The sequence below is a fragment of the Tiliqua scincoides genome, chromosome 4 (assembly GCF_035046505.1).
Source record: "Tiliqua scincoides isolate rTilSci1 chromosome 4, rTilSci1.hap2, whole genome shotgun sequence".
NCBI classification, from domain to species: Eukaryota; Metazoa; Chordata; class Lepidosauria; order Squamata; family Scincidae; genus Tiliqua; species Tiliqua scincoides.
This window is the reverse complement of record NC_089824.1, coordinates 7,923,844-7,941,345: the sequence shown is the minus strand read 5'-3', so window position 1 is coordinate 7,941,345 and position 17,502 is coordinate 7,923,844. Positions and strand designations below refer to the sequence as shown.

Genomic DNA, 17,502 nt, shown 5'->3' with positions numbered 1-17,502 from the left:
CAGACTAGGCTTGGGAAGGGGGTTTGGATTCAGTGGGCACCACTGCTGCAGAACCTGCAGCCTTCCCAGGCCTGATCAGCCCTCCTCCGTGCCCCATCTCCTTCCCATTTCACAACTGAACAGATTTATGGAGGAAATATCCGTCACAGATTGCAAGTTATTGTGACTGTATGCAACCTCTGGGTTTTAGAGGTAGCCTATCTCTGAGTGTCAGATGCAAGGGGGAAGCTGCAGGATGCAGGTATTGTCTTATGTGCTCCCTGAGGCATCTGGTGTGTCAATATGAGATATAGAAAAGCTGGATGAGCCCCTGGCCTGATCCAACATGCTCTTCTTATGTTCTTAGGTGTTATGACCATCACACATAGCAGTGACTCCATTATCACATGCCAGGTCCTAGGGACCTTTAGGTCTGCCATGATCTTTCCTCATATCAGCTCCCCCCGCCCCTTGCCCAGGTGCAATGTACTGGTCTGAAGTGATCTTTGAAACTTCTATCGTCTTCTCTATCCCTGGGTATCCCATATATATCTGCCCCAGTATCCTTAAACTCAACACTGGTGCTTCCACCATCCTTTACCTGATCAGGGGCTGGTGCAATGCCACCAGGAAGGCGTGCAGGGTCACTGAGATTGCGGACAGGTGGAAGTAGTCAAACATGACCGGGACGTGATGGTGCAGGCTTCGCTGTGGGTGGAAGTGAAGCCCCAAAGTGCGACTGCTGATCAAGGGGATGGCCGTGACGTCTCTCAGCCTGGAAGGAGAGTTTGGCAGAGTTATAGAAAAGCCTCCCGCCGGCTCAATCTGCCGCATCATTAGAGTCCTCAGGAAGAAGGCGTGAGCAGCATTTTTATCACTTGGCAGCAATTCTCTCTGCAACAAGGCACATTTACAAGGCTGGTGCTTAGCTCTTAATTGTACTTGTAGCAGCAGTGACAATATTATGACACTGCTGTAAGAAATCCAAAGTGACTCGCATTCCCTGTTCACAGATCCATTCTTTTTTTTTTTTTCCCTTGTGAAAGCAGCTATTGGCCCTCAACTTTTCTTTGTTGTTTTGTGAGAAGCTGCCAAAGCAAGTCAGAGGATGTACCCAGCCTGCACGATTACTTTGGGGACCAAACGGGAAAGACCAGCTGTGTTTCACATGGCCAGGATGTTAAATGTAAATGTGTGGAGAGACTCACCATACCACTGACATTAGACTTCCACCGGCTCAATATGTCACAACCTGTAACAGTGAGTGACTACACACTTCCTAGCACAGAAATTGAACCTTGGAGCCTCCAAAGGCTTGTATGAAGCTACCTTCTAGTGCAGTGCTTCCCAAGGTGTGGGTTGCAACCCACTGGTGTGTTGTGGCCCAAGCACAGTGGGTCACAATCTGGACCCTCCTGTCCACCCTTACTTTAGTTTGGCTCCAAACAGGAGATATTCTAGAAGTCCCATTACTTATTGGAGGCCTCTCCCATCTCAGCGACACACACTCCAAATCTCTGTGTTCCTCAGAATGGCCCTCAGAAGGCCCCATAAACCGCTTCTGGTTTTTGGAAGCTACTTCTAGTTTGCTTCCATAAACTTGAAGTTGCTTACTGAGGCTTCTGAAGGCCATACTGAAGCCCACAGAGGCCCAGTGGGTCACTGGGTCAGGAGAAGCCCCCAGCACCATCAGGAGCAACATGAACCATCACAGAGGATGAGGTAGGCCACGATGCTACAAAGTTTGAGAACCCCTGTTTATTGCTCCTTCTAGCTCAATATTATCAAGGCAGGTCAACTCCCCTTAACAAGAAGGAATGTAAAGCCTTCCTGATTAGGATGGACTTTGCGTCAGTAATGATAGTCTTTCCTGTCCTTATAGCTGTCTATAGCTCCGTGTTGACTGGGTTAGAACCCCACCTCTCGATGGAGGAAGGAGAATTTCTGGAATGGGCTGATGACCTGCTATATTCTAGTAAACTATAGGACCACCCAGAAATAAAATGAGGTTTCCAGAACAGGATGGAGCTCTTTTTGCTGATGGAATTCAATGTCACACAATCAATTTTGAGAAGTGGACCTAACAGCAAAGAAGGGCACGGAGCTTACATCAGGAAGCCAATCAGCCAAATCTAACTTTTAAAACTCTAAGGGTGCAATCCTAACCCCTTATGTCAGTGCTTTCCAGCACTGGGACAGTGGTGGCAATGGGACGTATGCTGCACCCTGCAGTTGGGTGTCACTCACAGAGGCCTCCTCTAAGTCAGGGAATGTTTGTTCCCTTACCTCACAGCTAAATTGCCCTTATGTCGGTGCTGGAAAGTGGGTTGGGACTGTGCCCTTAATGAGGGAGGTTTAGGCCAACCGTGCATGAATGGCCATCAGGGTTGTGCCTGAGTGAGTAACTAGAGGGTTTCCAATGGTGCTCACTGTTGTTCACTGTCTGTAAAGTGCAGGTCCAGCTTGAGTTGAAAATCTGCTTCACTTAATGCCTCCTCCACCTGTGAAGGTAAAAAAATAATCCTGCCATTACAAGCCAGCTTACGAAACACCTTTCGTAAGGGGGGGGAGGAAGGAGAGAGATGCTGAGAACAGTACGCAAGAGGATCCATCAAGCAACACTGATAAATCACCACACATTTACCTCTGACAAGGGAGCTTCTCATCCACCAAGTATCTATCAATATTTAAGCTAAAGTGGCACTAAGGAAATAGAAGTACAAGAAAGCCAGCTGACTGACAACTCTGAATGATGGGATGCTGAGCTCCCAGAAGGGCTCGGCCAAGTTATTGCACAAATGAAAGACTGACCAGCCTGCTGCCTTTGAGGACTCAGGATTAAGAGGTGCTGAGAAAAGAGCTGGAAAGTGGTTCATACCTCATCTCAGCAGGTGGACACAGAACCGTATAGTCTCTGATGAACACATGATACAGGTCTGCAGAACTTGTGACCCAAGAGGTATGTTGGCTACATAGGTGGGTCCAATATGGGCACAGTACTATGTATTCATTTGGTTATGTAGCACCGTCCATGTGTACAATAGAATCCAAGACAAATTCCTGCCCCAAGGAACGCAGTCTAAAACAGTCACAAGGGGGACAACAAGGGAAGGGAATTGTGTAGGGAAGTTGGGAAAGAAGAAGTATTTCTTGTAAATATACCCTCCACAATGGCCCCTCCTTGCAGGATACAGTGGTAGACACTTTGGCATCACTTCATCAATGGGGGGGGGGCACGATTGGGCTGTGAGAGACATACAGGGAAGCAACTTGCTGGGGGGCTGGTTCATGTGAGATCAGGCCATGTCAATAGTTCCTAGCCACGCCTCATTCCAAGCTAGCAAGGCAAGGCGTTCGACATGGTTGAAGGCGTTCGACACAGTCCCTCACCAAAGGCTATTGAAAAAACACCACAGTCAGGGAATTAGAGGACAGGTCCTCTCCTGGATTGAGAACTGGTTGAAGACCAGGAAACAGAGAGTGGGTGTCAATGGGCAATTTTCACAATGGAGAGAGGTGAAAAGCAGTGTGCCCCGAGGATCTGTCCTGGGACCGGTGCTCTTCAACCTCTTCATAAATGAGCTGGAGACAGGGTTGAGCAGTGAGGTGGCTAAGTTTGCAGTAGACACCAAACTTTTCCAAGTGGTGAAGACCAGAAGTGATTGTGAGGAGCTCCAGAAGGATCTCTCCAGACTGGCAGAATGGGCAGCAAAATGGCAGATGCGCTTCAATGTCAGTAAGTGTAAAGTCATGCACATTGGGGCAAAAAATCCAAACTTCACATATAGGCTGATGGGTTCTGAGCTGTCTGTGACAGATCAGGAGAGAGATCTTGGGATGGTGGTGGACAACTCGATGGAAGTGTCGACCCAGTGTGTGGCAGCACTAAAGAAGGCCAATTCTATGCTCGGGATCATTAGAAAAGGTATTGAGAACAAAGTGGCTAATATTATAATACCGTTGTACAAATCCATGGTAAGGCCACACCTGGAGTATTGTGTCCAGTTCTGGTCGCCTCATCTCAAAAAAGACATAGTGGAAATGGAAAAGGTGCAAAAGAGAGCGACTAAGATGATTACTGGGCTGGGGCACCTTCCTTATGAGGAAAGGCTACGGCGTTTGGGCCTTTTCAGCTAGAAAAGAGACACCTGAGGGGGGACATGATTGAGACATACAAAATTATACAGGGGATGGACAGAGTGGAGAGAGACATGCTCTTTACACTCTCACATTAACACCAGAACCAGGGGGCATCCACTAAAATTGAGTGTTGGGAGAGTTAGAACAGACAAAAGAAAATATTTCTTTACTCAGCGTGTGGTTGGTCTGTGGAACTCCTTGCCACAGGATGTGGTGATGGCGTCTAGCCTGGATGCCTTTAAAAGGGGATTGGAGAAGTTTCTGGAGGAAAAATCCATTACTGGTTACAAGCCATGATGTGTATGTGCAACCTTCTGATTTTAGAAATGGGCTATGTCAGATGCAAGGGAGGGCACCAGGATGAGGTCTCTTGTTATCTGGTGTGCTCCGTGGGGCATTTGGTGGGCTGCTGTGAGATACAGGAAGCTGGACTAGATGGGCCTACGGCCTGATCCAGTGGGGCTGTTCTTATGGCTGTGAGAGTGAAGTCCTGTATGAGAGACAAGAAAATGCCTCACCCTCTCGCCATCCAGAAGAAGGTGGACTCTGAAGTTCATGGACTCATTGATGACAATCTCTTCATTCCTGTACAAGATCTGGAACACTCTGCTGTAGACACTGTTCTCGTGGATGCAGGCCGAGCATAGGATGGAATCGCCTGTGGGGAAGGAACAAACATACTGTAGTCAGCATGCCTGTTAAGTTAGTCTTGCTTGTGCAGTTCGTTTGAAATCCAGGGTTAATTTGGTCTACATTCTAGGCATTTGCAATCAAGTCACCAAACAGCCCCATGTGGAGGCCCCATTTCTCAGAAATGAGATGGAAAAACAACAACAACAACAAGGTATTTATATAATGCCTTTCTGGTCATCGGATTACTCCTCTGACTTTATTCAAGGCGGTTTGCATAGGCAGGCGTTTCAAAATCCCTCAAGAGGAATTTTACAATCATAGATGTTCTCTCTTTCAAGAACCAACAACATTTCAGAATGGATCTTCCTGGTTTGGTCTCACTTCTGGCCTCCAGTTCTCCCAGGCAGGCTGACAAGCAGCTCCATCTCTCACAAGCCAAGACGCTTCTTGCTCACAGCAAGAGCAGGTGGAATCACTCAGCCGGGCTTGTCAGCTGCTTCAAGGTCTCGCCATTCTCAGCCGTTCAGGGAGCTGCCGGTGTCCTCGAACTGGCAACCTTCTGATGTTATCTTCGGGCTAACAGAGGTTCTACCCTCTAGACCAGACCTCCTGCCCATATTTGAAGTCTTCTCCACATAGAATAATCAGGCGCATACAAACTTAGCGCATGTCAGGAAAAATGCTAATCTAGGAACCTCTCTCTGATATACTAGCTAAACAAAACATAAGGAGATCTGCTGGATCAGAGCAAAGGCCCATCTAGCCCAGTGTCCCAACATCTGTATTCTGTGCCATACTAACCAGTGCATAGCAGTGACATAGCTAGAGAGGGTGCAAAGCACTAAGTTTTGCAGGAAGCCTCACCACGGTGTGCAAGCAGCCCCTCCCCTTCGGAGCCATTCTGGGTGGTGGGAGCAAAACAGAGGTGTTTGCTTCTTCTCTAGATCTTCTCTGACATTGGCCTCTGTTTTGATCCCTGTACCAGGAATGGCTCTGAAGGTGAGGGGCAGGGGCCCCTTGCACACCATGGTGAGGCTCCCTGCAAAACTTAGTGCTTTGCCTCCCCTCTAGCTATGCCACTGAGGTGGAGGGAGATTGGAACATTCCATTCCCCCATCAACACGCAGAAATGATACAGCCCACCAGCAATTACATGGGGTTTCTTCTCATCTCTTTGTGGTTTCTCGTTTGATCTTGGTCTAGAATATTAACAATGATTCCTTCCACAATGTTCTTTTGCATATTGAAACACCTGCACCTCTTCAGTTAAGCATCACACTGAAAGCATGGACAGCAGACTTGAAAACTCATTTGCTTTGCCCTGCTGCAGTGATGGGGATAAAATGTGTGAGGCAGATAAGCTCCTTGGCGTAGCCCTATTTATTTTCATTTAAAACTCATCATTCTACAGTCGCTGGGCAAACTGCACTGCAGAGCAAATGCATTCTCCTTTCAATCGAGTGGGACCAAAAAGAAATTTGATTGTATGATTTGATTTTTTTAAAAATATGTGTGTGTGTGTGTGTCTTTGATGCACTAGCTTTCATCGGAGATGCAGAACTTAATGTAATTTTTGCTTTCAAACACACTCCAGCCTGGACAACTGCCGGCACATAACTGGGAGGATTAAAGACATCATTTAGACAAGCTAAGATGTTGTCAGTCAGTCCCTACTAGAACGGTATTTTTGGAGTCCTTGTTTAGACCAGGGCAGTTCCACTTTAATATATATGAAAATGTGCTTCATGAATGACTCATCTTGCCCAGTCACTATCTGCTCCACCTGTCAACAGCTATCTAGGATTTCAAGCAGAGGTTCTCCCTAACACCCGCTGCTGGGTGTTTTAACCAGAGAAGCCACAGATGGAAGCTAACATCTAACCCACTACTGAGCTATGGTCCCTCCCCTCGTACCACTAGTACCACCTGTCCCTGGGAAATCATGGTCCCTTGATTGCTTTCCGAGGAAATGTTATAGATTCTAACATGAGCTGCAAGACTTCATCAGGTCTCATCCCTCTCCCCTTCAGAAGTGAAATCTCCAAAGAAGGAGCTACAGCCTAACCTAGAGCATTGTTTCCCAAGCTGTGGGTTGAGACTCAACAGTGGGTTGTGAGTCAATTTTTGGTGGGTCACGAAAAGCTTGGCAACATGGAAGTCACCACCAAATTGTTTCCATGAAGCAAAACATTATGAAAAAGCGCGGTCTCGTCAGGCTTGGGTTTGGTGCCCTCACCACCTGCTTCAGCCACTTTGGCTCTCATTCAACACAAGCAGCGGCTTATCTGAGGACGTGAGGGGGGGATCTCCCAGCACACACTCCTGCACGAGACTAGAAGGGACAAAGGGTAAAAGGAGCGCATGCACACACATTCCTTTATCCAGGAAATCTGCTGGTTGGGAAAGAGGAACATGTAAGGCTGGGACATGTGGCAGCAGGGGTGGCAGCTCAAAAATGCATTAGCTTACTCCCAAGAAACTGTACATAGCACCATAGCTGAAGGCACTTGTCTTGAACACCTAAGTATAATATGGACTAGATTAGATCTGAAGGCTTTAGGAGTGGACCTCAACAAGTGGGAAACCCTGGCCTCTGAGCGGCCCGCTTGGAGGCAGGCTGTGCAGCATGGCCTTTCCCAGTTTGAAGAGACACTTGGCCAACAGTCTGAGGCAAAGAGGCAAAGAACGAAGGCCCATAGCCAGGGAGACAGACCAGGGACAGACTGCACTTGCTCCCAGTGTGGAAGGGATTGTCACTCCCGAATTGGCCTTTTCAGCCACACTAGACGCTGTTCCGGAATCACCTTTCAGAGCGTGATACCAGAGTCTTTCGAGACTGAAGGTTGCCAACATGATGAGATTAGATCAATTCTGTTTTGTTGTTTGTGCACTGTCCCTGTAAATGACGCTGCAAGTCCTGAACTTCTGGGTTTGATGGTAGCATGTGAGGGACATGATAAGGGCTTCGGAGTGTTTTTTTTTGGGTGGGAGGGTAGAGCAGAGCAACAGCACTGCAGGTTTTGTCACCCCTGAGAACAGAATATGTGATTGTGAAGTAAATCAACCCAGCATGCCGAGGCAGAGAAGAGACTTCAACCATGTGTAAAGAGACATGTAATGTGCCACAGTAAAGTTGCTTCTGGTCTCCTTCATCAAGGTTTGCTGAACAATGCTGTTCGCAATCAAGGTGAACTGCCCATGACCTGAGCTGGCCAGGTGAAAACAGGGCATGATGTCAAAACAACTTCTCTGCAAGCAAACTCAAATGAATATTACAAAAGCAAGGGCTGCGTGAGCAAAGTACAGCTCTTCACCAGTTAATTAACTGGGAAATTGATTTTTAAGCCTGTGCTTCGGAAGAGCTCTCATCTCTGACACCTTTCAGAGATTTTGCAAGACATTAATTGCTAAATTCATTCTCAAGCTGCAACAGTTGGCTGATTAACCAGATTAATTGATTAAAAGTTTGTGACTGTTTAAAAATACACCCATTCATCTGGACAACAATTTTTTTTTTTAAATTGTCATTAAACAAAAAGAAGCATCTACCAAAACGTCAGGCAGCAGGTACCAACTTGAGATTCCATCACCTCTGCTTCCCCAAGTGGGAATGCAAATGGTGTTGTCCCCTCCCTTAAAGATACAAGAGCACTGCTTTTTCAGAGGGACTGCTTTTTCAGAGGCAATTGTATGCCGCACTCATGAAGAAACAAGAAAGAACGGCCCTGGATGAGGAAGGAAGGATTGCCTGGTTCATGGGTTTTCATGGAACTCATGGACCAGGCAGAGACTCAGAAGGGCAATGGAGCCCTTCATACTGGTGTGAAAAGGTGTGTGAGAACATGTGAAAGCTCATGCGTTGGCACCTGGGCTTAGTGAACAGCATGGTTTGGCCTACACTAACTGACTTTTATTGCCACTTTAGTCTTCTGCAGAAGAAGCCGCTCCTTTCTGTTTGGACAAGAGTTATCCCTTCTTCCATAAATACACTCTGGGGAGGTTGGGAGGAGAAGGGTGGGCTTTCTCTTGTTCTCTGTAGTTGGTGGCACTGCCTGGAAGAAATTTGTGGTGACATCATCTCATCACCACCAATTACTTAGACGAGGAGCAGCCACCCCAGGCAGCCCAGGGCAGTCCAATCCTAAAGGCGACCCTGCCGCCGGGTGCAGCAGCACCAAAGCAGCTACGGCTGCATCCTTCGGCCCCATGGCAGCTGCCGGAGGTCTCCTTTCATCCCCTACCCCCAGGGAAAGCCCCAAGCCCCACAATGGGGTTTCTCAAGTCTGCAACAGCTATTTTGCTGGCACAGACGCGAGAGACTCCGTGTTGGGCCTTCTGGTGTGACACAGAGTTCAGATCCCACCCCCTCCCACCCTGGTTCCTGCCCCCCTGCCCTCCTTCTGCTGTAGAACGCCTCCCCCACCCCCAAGGCCCTCCCTGCCACCTGAAATTCTTACCTAGCTCTGACCGGTCTCCAGCTGACTCTGGGCTCAGCACCAACTGGTGCTGTGCTGGTGTCAACACTCACTCTGCACAGGGTTTCTCAAGAATGCCTGATGGCACATCTGCAACACCCAACGCTGGTGGTGCGTTCATACTGCCAGCGCTGAAGAGTTCAGGATTGGGTTCTAAGTTGTGATATCACTGCCATTAGCATCTCTCCCAAAGCTGGACTCCATTGGATGATTTACAGCCCAATCCTATGCATATCTACTCAGAAGTAAGTCCCATTATAATCAATGGCGCTTACTCCCAGGTAAGTGTGGATAGGATTTCAGCCTCAGAAGTCAGAAAGATTTGAATGCAGTATTTTCAAATGGGCAACCATGTATTAAGAATGAGAACATACAACAACAGAAGACAAGCAGCACAGACTCCACTTTATAGTAACACTGCTTGCTATTCCTTTTCTAGCAAAAATTATAATGCACAAAGAGGATTAAACATCCTGAATCCCCCCCCCCCGTGACTAAGAGGAACGCTAAAGCAATGTCAGTCTGCAAAGAGATGAAGATACTACACTCTGCAGAGCTTCCCCTTAATTAAAAAGTGCCTTCCTGAGAACGCAGGAACAGAATGGCTCAGATTGACGTACGTGGCCAGCATTGAAATGTCTCTGAGGGCTCTTCATCAACCTTAGGGAACTTTTTTTCCTATTGTTTGCATGCAAATTGTTACAGAACAGCAGGTACAATTGGCAACTTTTACTCCACCGTTCCAAGACAGAACCAGAAATTTCACCTTGAAGCCTGGTCGAAGCATAATGCCAAACCATAGTTTGTTGTTATGACAACAAGCACAGCCACCCTTCTGCTTGTGCAGTCCCTCGTCTTCTCCTGATCTATTTCATGCTCACAGGTGGCAGGTTGAAAGCTGACACTTTCGGTTTTGGCTCAAGCACTGCCTCAGATGGTTTGTGAACTAATCACTGTTAAAATAAACCACAGTTTCCTGAGTTCAGATGTTATGGGAAAGTGTGGTTATGGGAAAGTGTGGTTACAAGTCCTGATCAGGGGTTACAAGTCATGATAGGTATGTCCTAATTTTAGAAGTTGGCTACCTCAAAATGCCAGATGAAGGGGAGGGTACCAGGATGAGGTACCAGGGGAGGTTGTGTTTTGCTGCTGTGTTTTGGTTCTGAGCTGTCTGTGACAGATCAGGAGAGAGATCTTGGGGTGGTGGTGGACAGGTCGATGAAAGTGTCGACCCAATGTGCGGCGGCAGTGAAGAAGGCCAATTCTATGCTTGGGATCATTAGGATGTGGTGATGGCGACTGGCCTGGATGCCTTTAAAAGGGGATTGGACAAGTTTCTGGAGGAAAAATCCATTACGGGGTACAAGCCATGTTGTGTATGCGCAACCTCCTGATTTTAGAAATGGGTTGTGTCAGAATGCCAGATGCAAGGGAGGGCACCACAATGAGGTCTCTTGTTATCTGGTGTGCTCCCTGGGGCATTTGAGATACAGGAAGCTGGACTAGTTGGGCCTATGGCCTGATCCAGTGGGGCTGTTCTTATGTTCTTATGTTGTCTTGTGTGTGCCCTGAAGCATTTGGTGGGCTGCTGTGAGATACAGAAAGCTGTACTGGATGGGCCGTTGGCCTGATTCAGCGGGGCTCTTCTTATGTTCTTATCTAAAACCTAAAGTGGCCCAACATGTGCAAAGGAGGATAAGGACATGGGTGCACATATTCCTGAGGCTCATTCTTGTAATTGCAAACTATGGTCTTAGCGTTGCCATTTAATTTTACCAGAAACAAAAATTGTAGCAACGTAAGTTCCAGCTCAGGCAAAACATGTATTTTATTCCATGTTTTGAAAGCCACAGAAGTATGATTACTGTCTGCACCATGGAGCCCATGGTGTAATTCCTTCTCATTCCACAGTGTTAACCCAGTTTGATGACAGCCTAGAGAGGAACCACTATGAGGGCTCCTCAAATGTGGTCTGGATCATCTCCTAGCACCTTGGAATATGGGAAGTAATAGTTCTGCAGTGGTCCCTGTGATCCAGAATGACAGAAGTACTGGGCCCAAGTCATTTTTCTTTTTAAAGAAATCCAGAGAATTCTAATAATAGCATAATTTCTCCGTGAGATCTCATGCACCTTTATGTGGCCACTGAAATCTAAAATCCCCAAAATCTAACAGGAAATGTTGCTATTCCTGCCCAAGCAAAATATGTAAGAATTTTCAAAGGAAGCTGAGTTTTAATGAGTACAATTTATCAGATGGCTGGGGTTCAGCGGCAGACCTGGGACGGTGGTGGCAAAAGCCCAGAGTGCTGCAGTTTTATTTTCTGATTTTGTGCAGACCTCTGTAAATGCACAGATTTCAGTTCACTTCATTGATTTCTTTCCTCCTTCTATGTTAATGATATGCATATGCACTTTGACCAAACATTGCAAAAGAGCAGTCTCTATGCAGTTGTACATGACATGTTGCTCAAAATTGGACTCAAAAGCTATCCACAATCAAATAACGTCGGCTGCTAAATGTCATTACATGTTCTCTATCAGTAGAGCCGAGTGCTAAAGGCGATTGCAAACCAATGATCAAATGCAGCTAAACTCAAAATGTGAACACTGAATTAAAAAAAAAAATAGATATAGGACTGAAATATGAACCTTGCCAAATGATTTTAGTGTTTATGGATACAGGTACAAACATGCTCAAAACTGATACTCAGAATCTGATCAGTCCAATGAATTCAATAGGCAAAAGCTGAATTTCTGATTTGGGTGGTTGTAATGGAAATCTGAGGATCCACAGAACTTTTGTGGACTTGCTCCCAAAAAAGTTCACACAATAGTAAACTGTGTAGTCCACTGGTTCCCAACCTGTGTTTCAGGGACCACAGGTGATCCACGAGACTCCGAGAAGTGGTCTGAGAGGTCTCAGGAAAAAAAAAATCACCTTTGGTTGCATGGCAAGACACTGGAAATGATTAATTTCCCATGGATCACCAAAGAGGGAGGAGAAGTGACAGCCACAACCACTGAAGCGTCAGCTGTGGCTGTGGGCAGGCCATTCTCCATCCTCTCTGATAGTCCATGGGGGAGCAGTTGGGAGATGGACCACCAGAGAGGGTGGAGACCAGACTCTCCACAGCCACAAGTGATCCATGACAATTCCAATGGCCCATGATAATTCCAATTTTTGTTTCAGTGGTTCATGGGCTTCTAAAGGTTGGGGACCACTGGTGTAGTTTCTTTATGGTCATTGCAACCCTCCTGAAACTGCTAGAGAAAGACAGGAAATAAACTGGTAAAATATATTTAAAGTGAATTCTTTGTTCTTTTTTACAGAAAAAAAAAATAATTAATTTGGCTATTCTCCATGAAACATATTCCAAGTCAAACCAATCCAGTTCTCACTCCTTCGGTCAGAAGCATCACTTCAGGGTTTTAGGCAGAATATATATATCTGCAAGAGGGATCTGAAGGCCTTAGGAATGGACCTCAACAAGTGGGAAATCCTGGCCTCTGAGCGGCCCGCTTGGAGGCAGGCTGTGCAGCATGGCCTTTCCCAGTTTGAAGAGACACTTGGCCAACAGACTGAGGCAAAGAAGGAAGGCCCATAGCCAGGGAGACTGACCAGGGACAGACTGCACTTGCTCCCAGTGTGGAAGGGATTGTCACTCCCGGATTGGCCTTTTCAGCCACACTAGACACTGTGCCAGAACCACCTTTCAGAGCGCGATACCATAGTCTTTCGAGACTGAAGGTTGCCAGTATTATTTATTTATTTATTTATTTCCAGTACTACTGTGTAAGATCTGCAGTTCCTTGATAACACCAGGGACTGAGCAGGGACCACTGCAGTTAGGTCTGCATGATTCAAGTATGGTTGCAGCTAGGCCACCAGTCAAAGTTGAGGAAAGGTCTCTCTGGCCACCGCCACCACCTGGGCCTCCAAGAGCAGCAATGAATCCATGGTATATACACCATGGATGATCCCAAAATTGCAGACCTGTTCCTGGAGAAGCAGTGATACCCCATTCAGAAAAGGCTGCTGATTCAAGACACACATCTCAGAACTCCAAACCAAGAGGTTCACTGTTTTGTCCAGATTCAATTTCAGGTTGATCACCCTTATCTAGTCTCCTACTTATCTCAACCAGCTTTCTCAAACTTTGACTGCTTCCCCAGTTTAGGGGCAGGGAGGGAGGAGGGAAGCAGGGAGGGAGGGGTTGATCCTGGCAGCACCCACATATGCCAGGATCCTATCCCCTCTTTTTCCACTGCCCCCCCCATTTTCACTCCTCAGACTTATGCCAAGTATACAGTTGGCATAAGTTCTAGGAGATCTGTAGGCCATCAGACCTTCTGATTGCCCCCCCCCCCATCATTGGATGCAGCACCCGACCCATTGGTGTAGCTTTATCATTGCCAATGATCAGTGATAGGATTGGGCTCTTACTCTCTCTTCCAATCCTATTTTCCCACCTCCTGTCATTTTCCCACCCTCCTGCATTCCTCTCTCTCTCTCTCTCTTTCTCTCTCTCTCTCTCCTGTTTATCCCAATCACCCAATTACAAGCAGGGAGATCGGAGTTTGTATGGCCTGGCCAGAACACGGGAGCCCCTTCCCCTGCAAGGTGGAGGGCTGTGGCTGGGGGGAGCAGAGGTATTTTAAGGACACAGCAATGGCCCCCCTTCCTTCTTAGCTCCTGGGCACTGAGTGGACCTGACCCCATCCAGCCACCTTGGACTCAGGACCAGTGCAACTTCCAAGGAGGCCTCCTGCGCTGGATCCCACCTGCAGCGTGTTTGACCTGTAAGGTGGGGATGGGGGTTTGGACAGGCTCTGCCCAAGGAAGGATCAGGTGCAGTCCAGGCACACATTCCTGGGAGTAAGCCCCGTGGAGCGCAGGGGGACTTGCTTTTGAGCAGACATGCTTGGAATGTGTGCTCAGTCCCTTCCCTGGTGGGCGGAGGGGTAGGCTGCCGCCTTCCAGCTCGGAGCCAGGTCTCCCTGCTGGCCTCGCCAGGGTCTCCAGTGCACGTGGAGCTCACAGCTCCTGCTACTGCTTCCCAGGAGGGCGCCCACAGGGGCTGCTGGAGAGGGGCACCATGATCACAGGGCTGCTCCAGGGCTCCTGCCTGCCCAGGGGGCAGGTTGCAGTGCGCTCCATGTGGGAGCTGGCTCCGCATGGCGCAGAGTCCTCCCAAAGGCGCAGGGGCCTGGCCATGTGCTGTGCAAGCTGCAGGACTGTTGCAGCTCCCTGCGCTCGGCTGGCAGGCAAGCCCGGGGCTCCAGGAGGTGTCCCACCGGGCGGACCTCCGGATCCCTGCGGCCTCATGCACATGGGGAGGCGGGCGCCAGCTCAGCGCCTCTGCCGTCACCCACTTTCATGGGAGTAAGCCCCAGGGACTGTAATGGGGCTTACATCTGAGGAGCCAGGCAGAGGCTTAAGCGCTGGGGCTGCAATCCCAAGTACGCTTTCCAGAGAGGAAGCCCCTTGGGCTATAATGGGCCTTGCTTCTGAGTAGTGGTCCGCACAGGGGTTTCGCTGCCCCTGCAACTGCAGGTCTCAGCCTCCTTTCTGTACTGAAATGCTAATCAAGTGGTCCTTTCTCCCACATGTGTTGTCTCCAGTGTTCATTGGACGGTGCCCAGACAACATGTCCTCTCCGAATTATTCTGTTCTTTCCCCTTGTTGTGCACAATCAGCAACAGCCACCTGTGTGTTTGGATGCAGGGGGGAGAGAAGCCTACATGGAAATCTAATTTCTGTCTGGCCGTTGCCAAAGCAGCCTAAATCTGTGTGAGTTCCCCATCTGCAGCTGGGAATTAGCCACAGATTAGATGCTCATTGAATGTCAGGATTTTCTGTCCTGGACTCTGTTGTATTGACACCAAGGGATCCACTGTCACAAACTGAATGTCTGGCCTGGGTTGTGCTTCTCTGCAGAGAGACTGAGAAAACAGCTGCAAAGTGAGAGAGCCCGTTAATTGCAGGCTCTCCTATATTTTGCAGTAGAAGAACCGTGACCCCACAAGCCCCAGCAAAGCATCACACCTGTGGCTGTTGGCTGGTGTGCCTCTTGCAGAACACCAGAAAAGAGCGAGCCTTTTTGAGAACCATCTTTCCATTTATTTTGCTACACATCCTGTTACCCCGTACATGCCTGATCTCGTCTGATCTCAGAAGCTAAGCAGGGTCAGGCCTGGTTAGTACTTGGATGGGAGACCGCCTGGGAGTACCGGGTGCTGTGGGCTTATACCATAGTCTTTCGAGACTGAAGGTTGCCAACCAACCTGCTTTGTGAATCTGTTTTGTTGAAAGGCAATATATAAATATTTCCAATGACAGCCAGAGCTGGAAAGAGGTGTGCCCAATCACCCACAAAAACCCTGAATCCAGCACCCTGGCTCTGGTACTGCTTTTGGAGGCTCAGAGGAGCATCTTCCACCAGCTTTAACCGGTACACCAGCCACGTGCTTCCAAAGTCAAGCCAGAGCATCCCGCCGTCACTTGTATTCTAGTAGCCTCCAGGATTTCCTGCTGTAATGGACAGCTGTGGGGCTGTAGATGGCAGGCACCAGAACAAGGTCAAAATGGTCCTAGGCCAATGGATGGAATTGTCCACTCAGAGAACATTACTCTGGTCTTGTTTGAGCTCTACTGCTTGCCTGTGTTGTTTCCAGGCTCAAGTCAAAGCGCTGGTTTTAACTTTTAAATGGCTACGGCTGCAATCCTAACCACACTTTCCTGAGAGTAAGCCCCATTGAACAAAATAGGACTTACTTCTGAGTAGACCTGGTTAAATAGCTGGGGCTCAAGTATGTTAAGGATGACTTCAACATGTCTTCCCACATGCACTGGAACACCAGAGACCCTGGTCCAGGTGCCATTCTGAAATTAGGTACAGGGGATATTAAGACAATGATTTTCAGTCAATGTGCTGTGGCACATTGGTGTGCCAGAAAAGGCCCATGGGTGTACTTTTGGAGCACAGTGGTTGAAAATAACTGAGAAAAATCTGGGGTCTGCTGCTCTGCTTCTAGGGCAGCTTTCTTGTAGAAACAAATTGCTCTGCCTGCAGAGGAAGAGAGACAGATAATTTGTTACTACGGACAGCTACCTTTGAAACAGAGCCACAGAACCTGGAAGAGTCTCCCAAAAGCTAGAAATGACATCACAAGAGGTGAAGACCCTAGAGGTCAGTGTGCCATGGGAAGACAGCCACTGAAAATTACTGCATTCGGACTTTTTCAGCAGTGGCATCAACTATGAGGAATGCCCTCCTGAGAGAGGTCTATCATACCCTAGCATAATACAGCTCCAGGCAGTAGGCAAACACCTGACTGCTTTAGAAAGCCTCTGGGCTGAAACTTTGACCACCTTCTGCCCAACTGCCAAACTGTCCTTGTTGACTGTGCTAGAAAGTCCTGGTATGCATTATTGTTTACATCACTTTCTGGGTTGCTCCGCTGCTTTTCCAGTCTGATTGTTTTATGCCCTTTTTGCCCAATTCCAAATCACACAAAGGAGCCCTTCCTATGTTCAGTCTTGCTCTTTGCAGACAAGAAGTGAATATGTGGAAAGTAGCATAGCTAGAGGGGGTGCAAAGCACTAAGTTTTGCAGGCAGCCTCATCACATTGTGCAAGTAGCCCCTCCCTCTCCCCTTCAGAGCCATTCCAGGCCTCACCACCCAGAATGGCTCCAGAGGGGAGGGCTGCTTGCACGGCATGGCGAGGCTCCCTGCAAAACTTAGTGCTTTGCACCCCCTCTAGCTTCCCTACTGCGTGTGGGCACTCAGATTGCTTTGCTCACGGCTATGTTGGCAGAGGGAGACAGTATGGTTAGGTAGCTCACACTCATGTCCCCCCTCATTGTGGGTAGAATGGGAGAATAACTTCAAAACAGGACTAATGTGTACCTTTAGTTTTAATCTAAAAAATCCTGCTCTGTCTCACTTTATTATAAGTTTGGGGAATGCTGTGGTAGTTCTTCTCCAGACACAGTAAACTGAATTCCACTGTAACCTGAGTGACTTACCCATTTGACTGTGGGATTGAAAAACTAAGCCCAGCCAGCTGCTAATCCTTGGCAAAATCCTTTGCACTTTCTGCACACATTCATCATTTCTTTTATTGCATTAAAAGGTGAAATGCAACAATCAAAGGAAAAACCTAACTAGCACACCAAAAAAAGCCAAGGAATATGATCTGTCTGTGAAGCAGTCTGATGTATGTGAATTAATACATACACTCCAAGCCGCTCTGTGTTTCTTTTTAACGA

General features: G+C 47.9%; 1 protein-coding gene and 1 pseudogene across 1 annotated transcript in view; one reads left to right on the top strand and one right to left on the bottom strand.

Annotated features, from left to right (window-relative positions):
- The window catches only part of FAM135B (family with sequence similarity 135 member B), a 96,614-nt gene that overhangs the window by 48,858 nt on the left and 30,254 nt on the right, over positions 1-17,502 (bottom strand). Inside the window, exons 3-5 of the mRNA XM_066625229.1 lie at positions 4,638-4,777; positions 2,410-2,480; positions 581-754 (exon numbers count right to left, since the gene is read on the bottom strand). Coding sequence (XP_066481326.1) covers positions 581-754; positions 2,410-2,480; positions 4,638-4,777 — 385 coding nt within the window. The remainder of the gene's footprint in view (positions 1-580; positions 755-2,409; positions 2,481-4,637; positions 4,778-17,502) is intronic.
- LOC136649810 (5S ribosomal RNA) lies at positions 15,358-15,475 on the top strand (annotated as a pseudogene).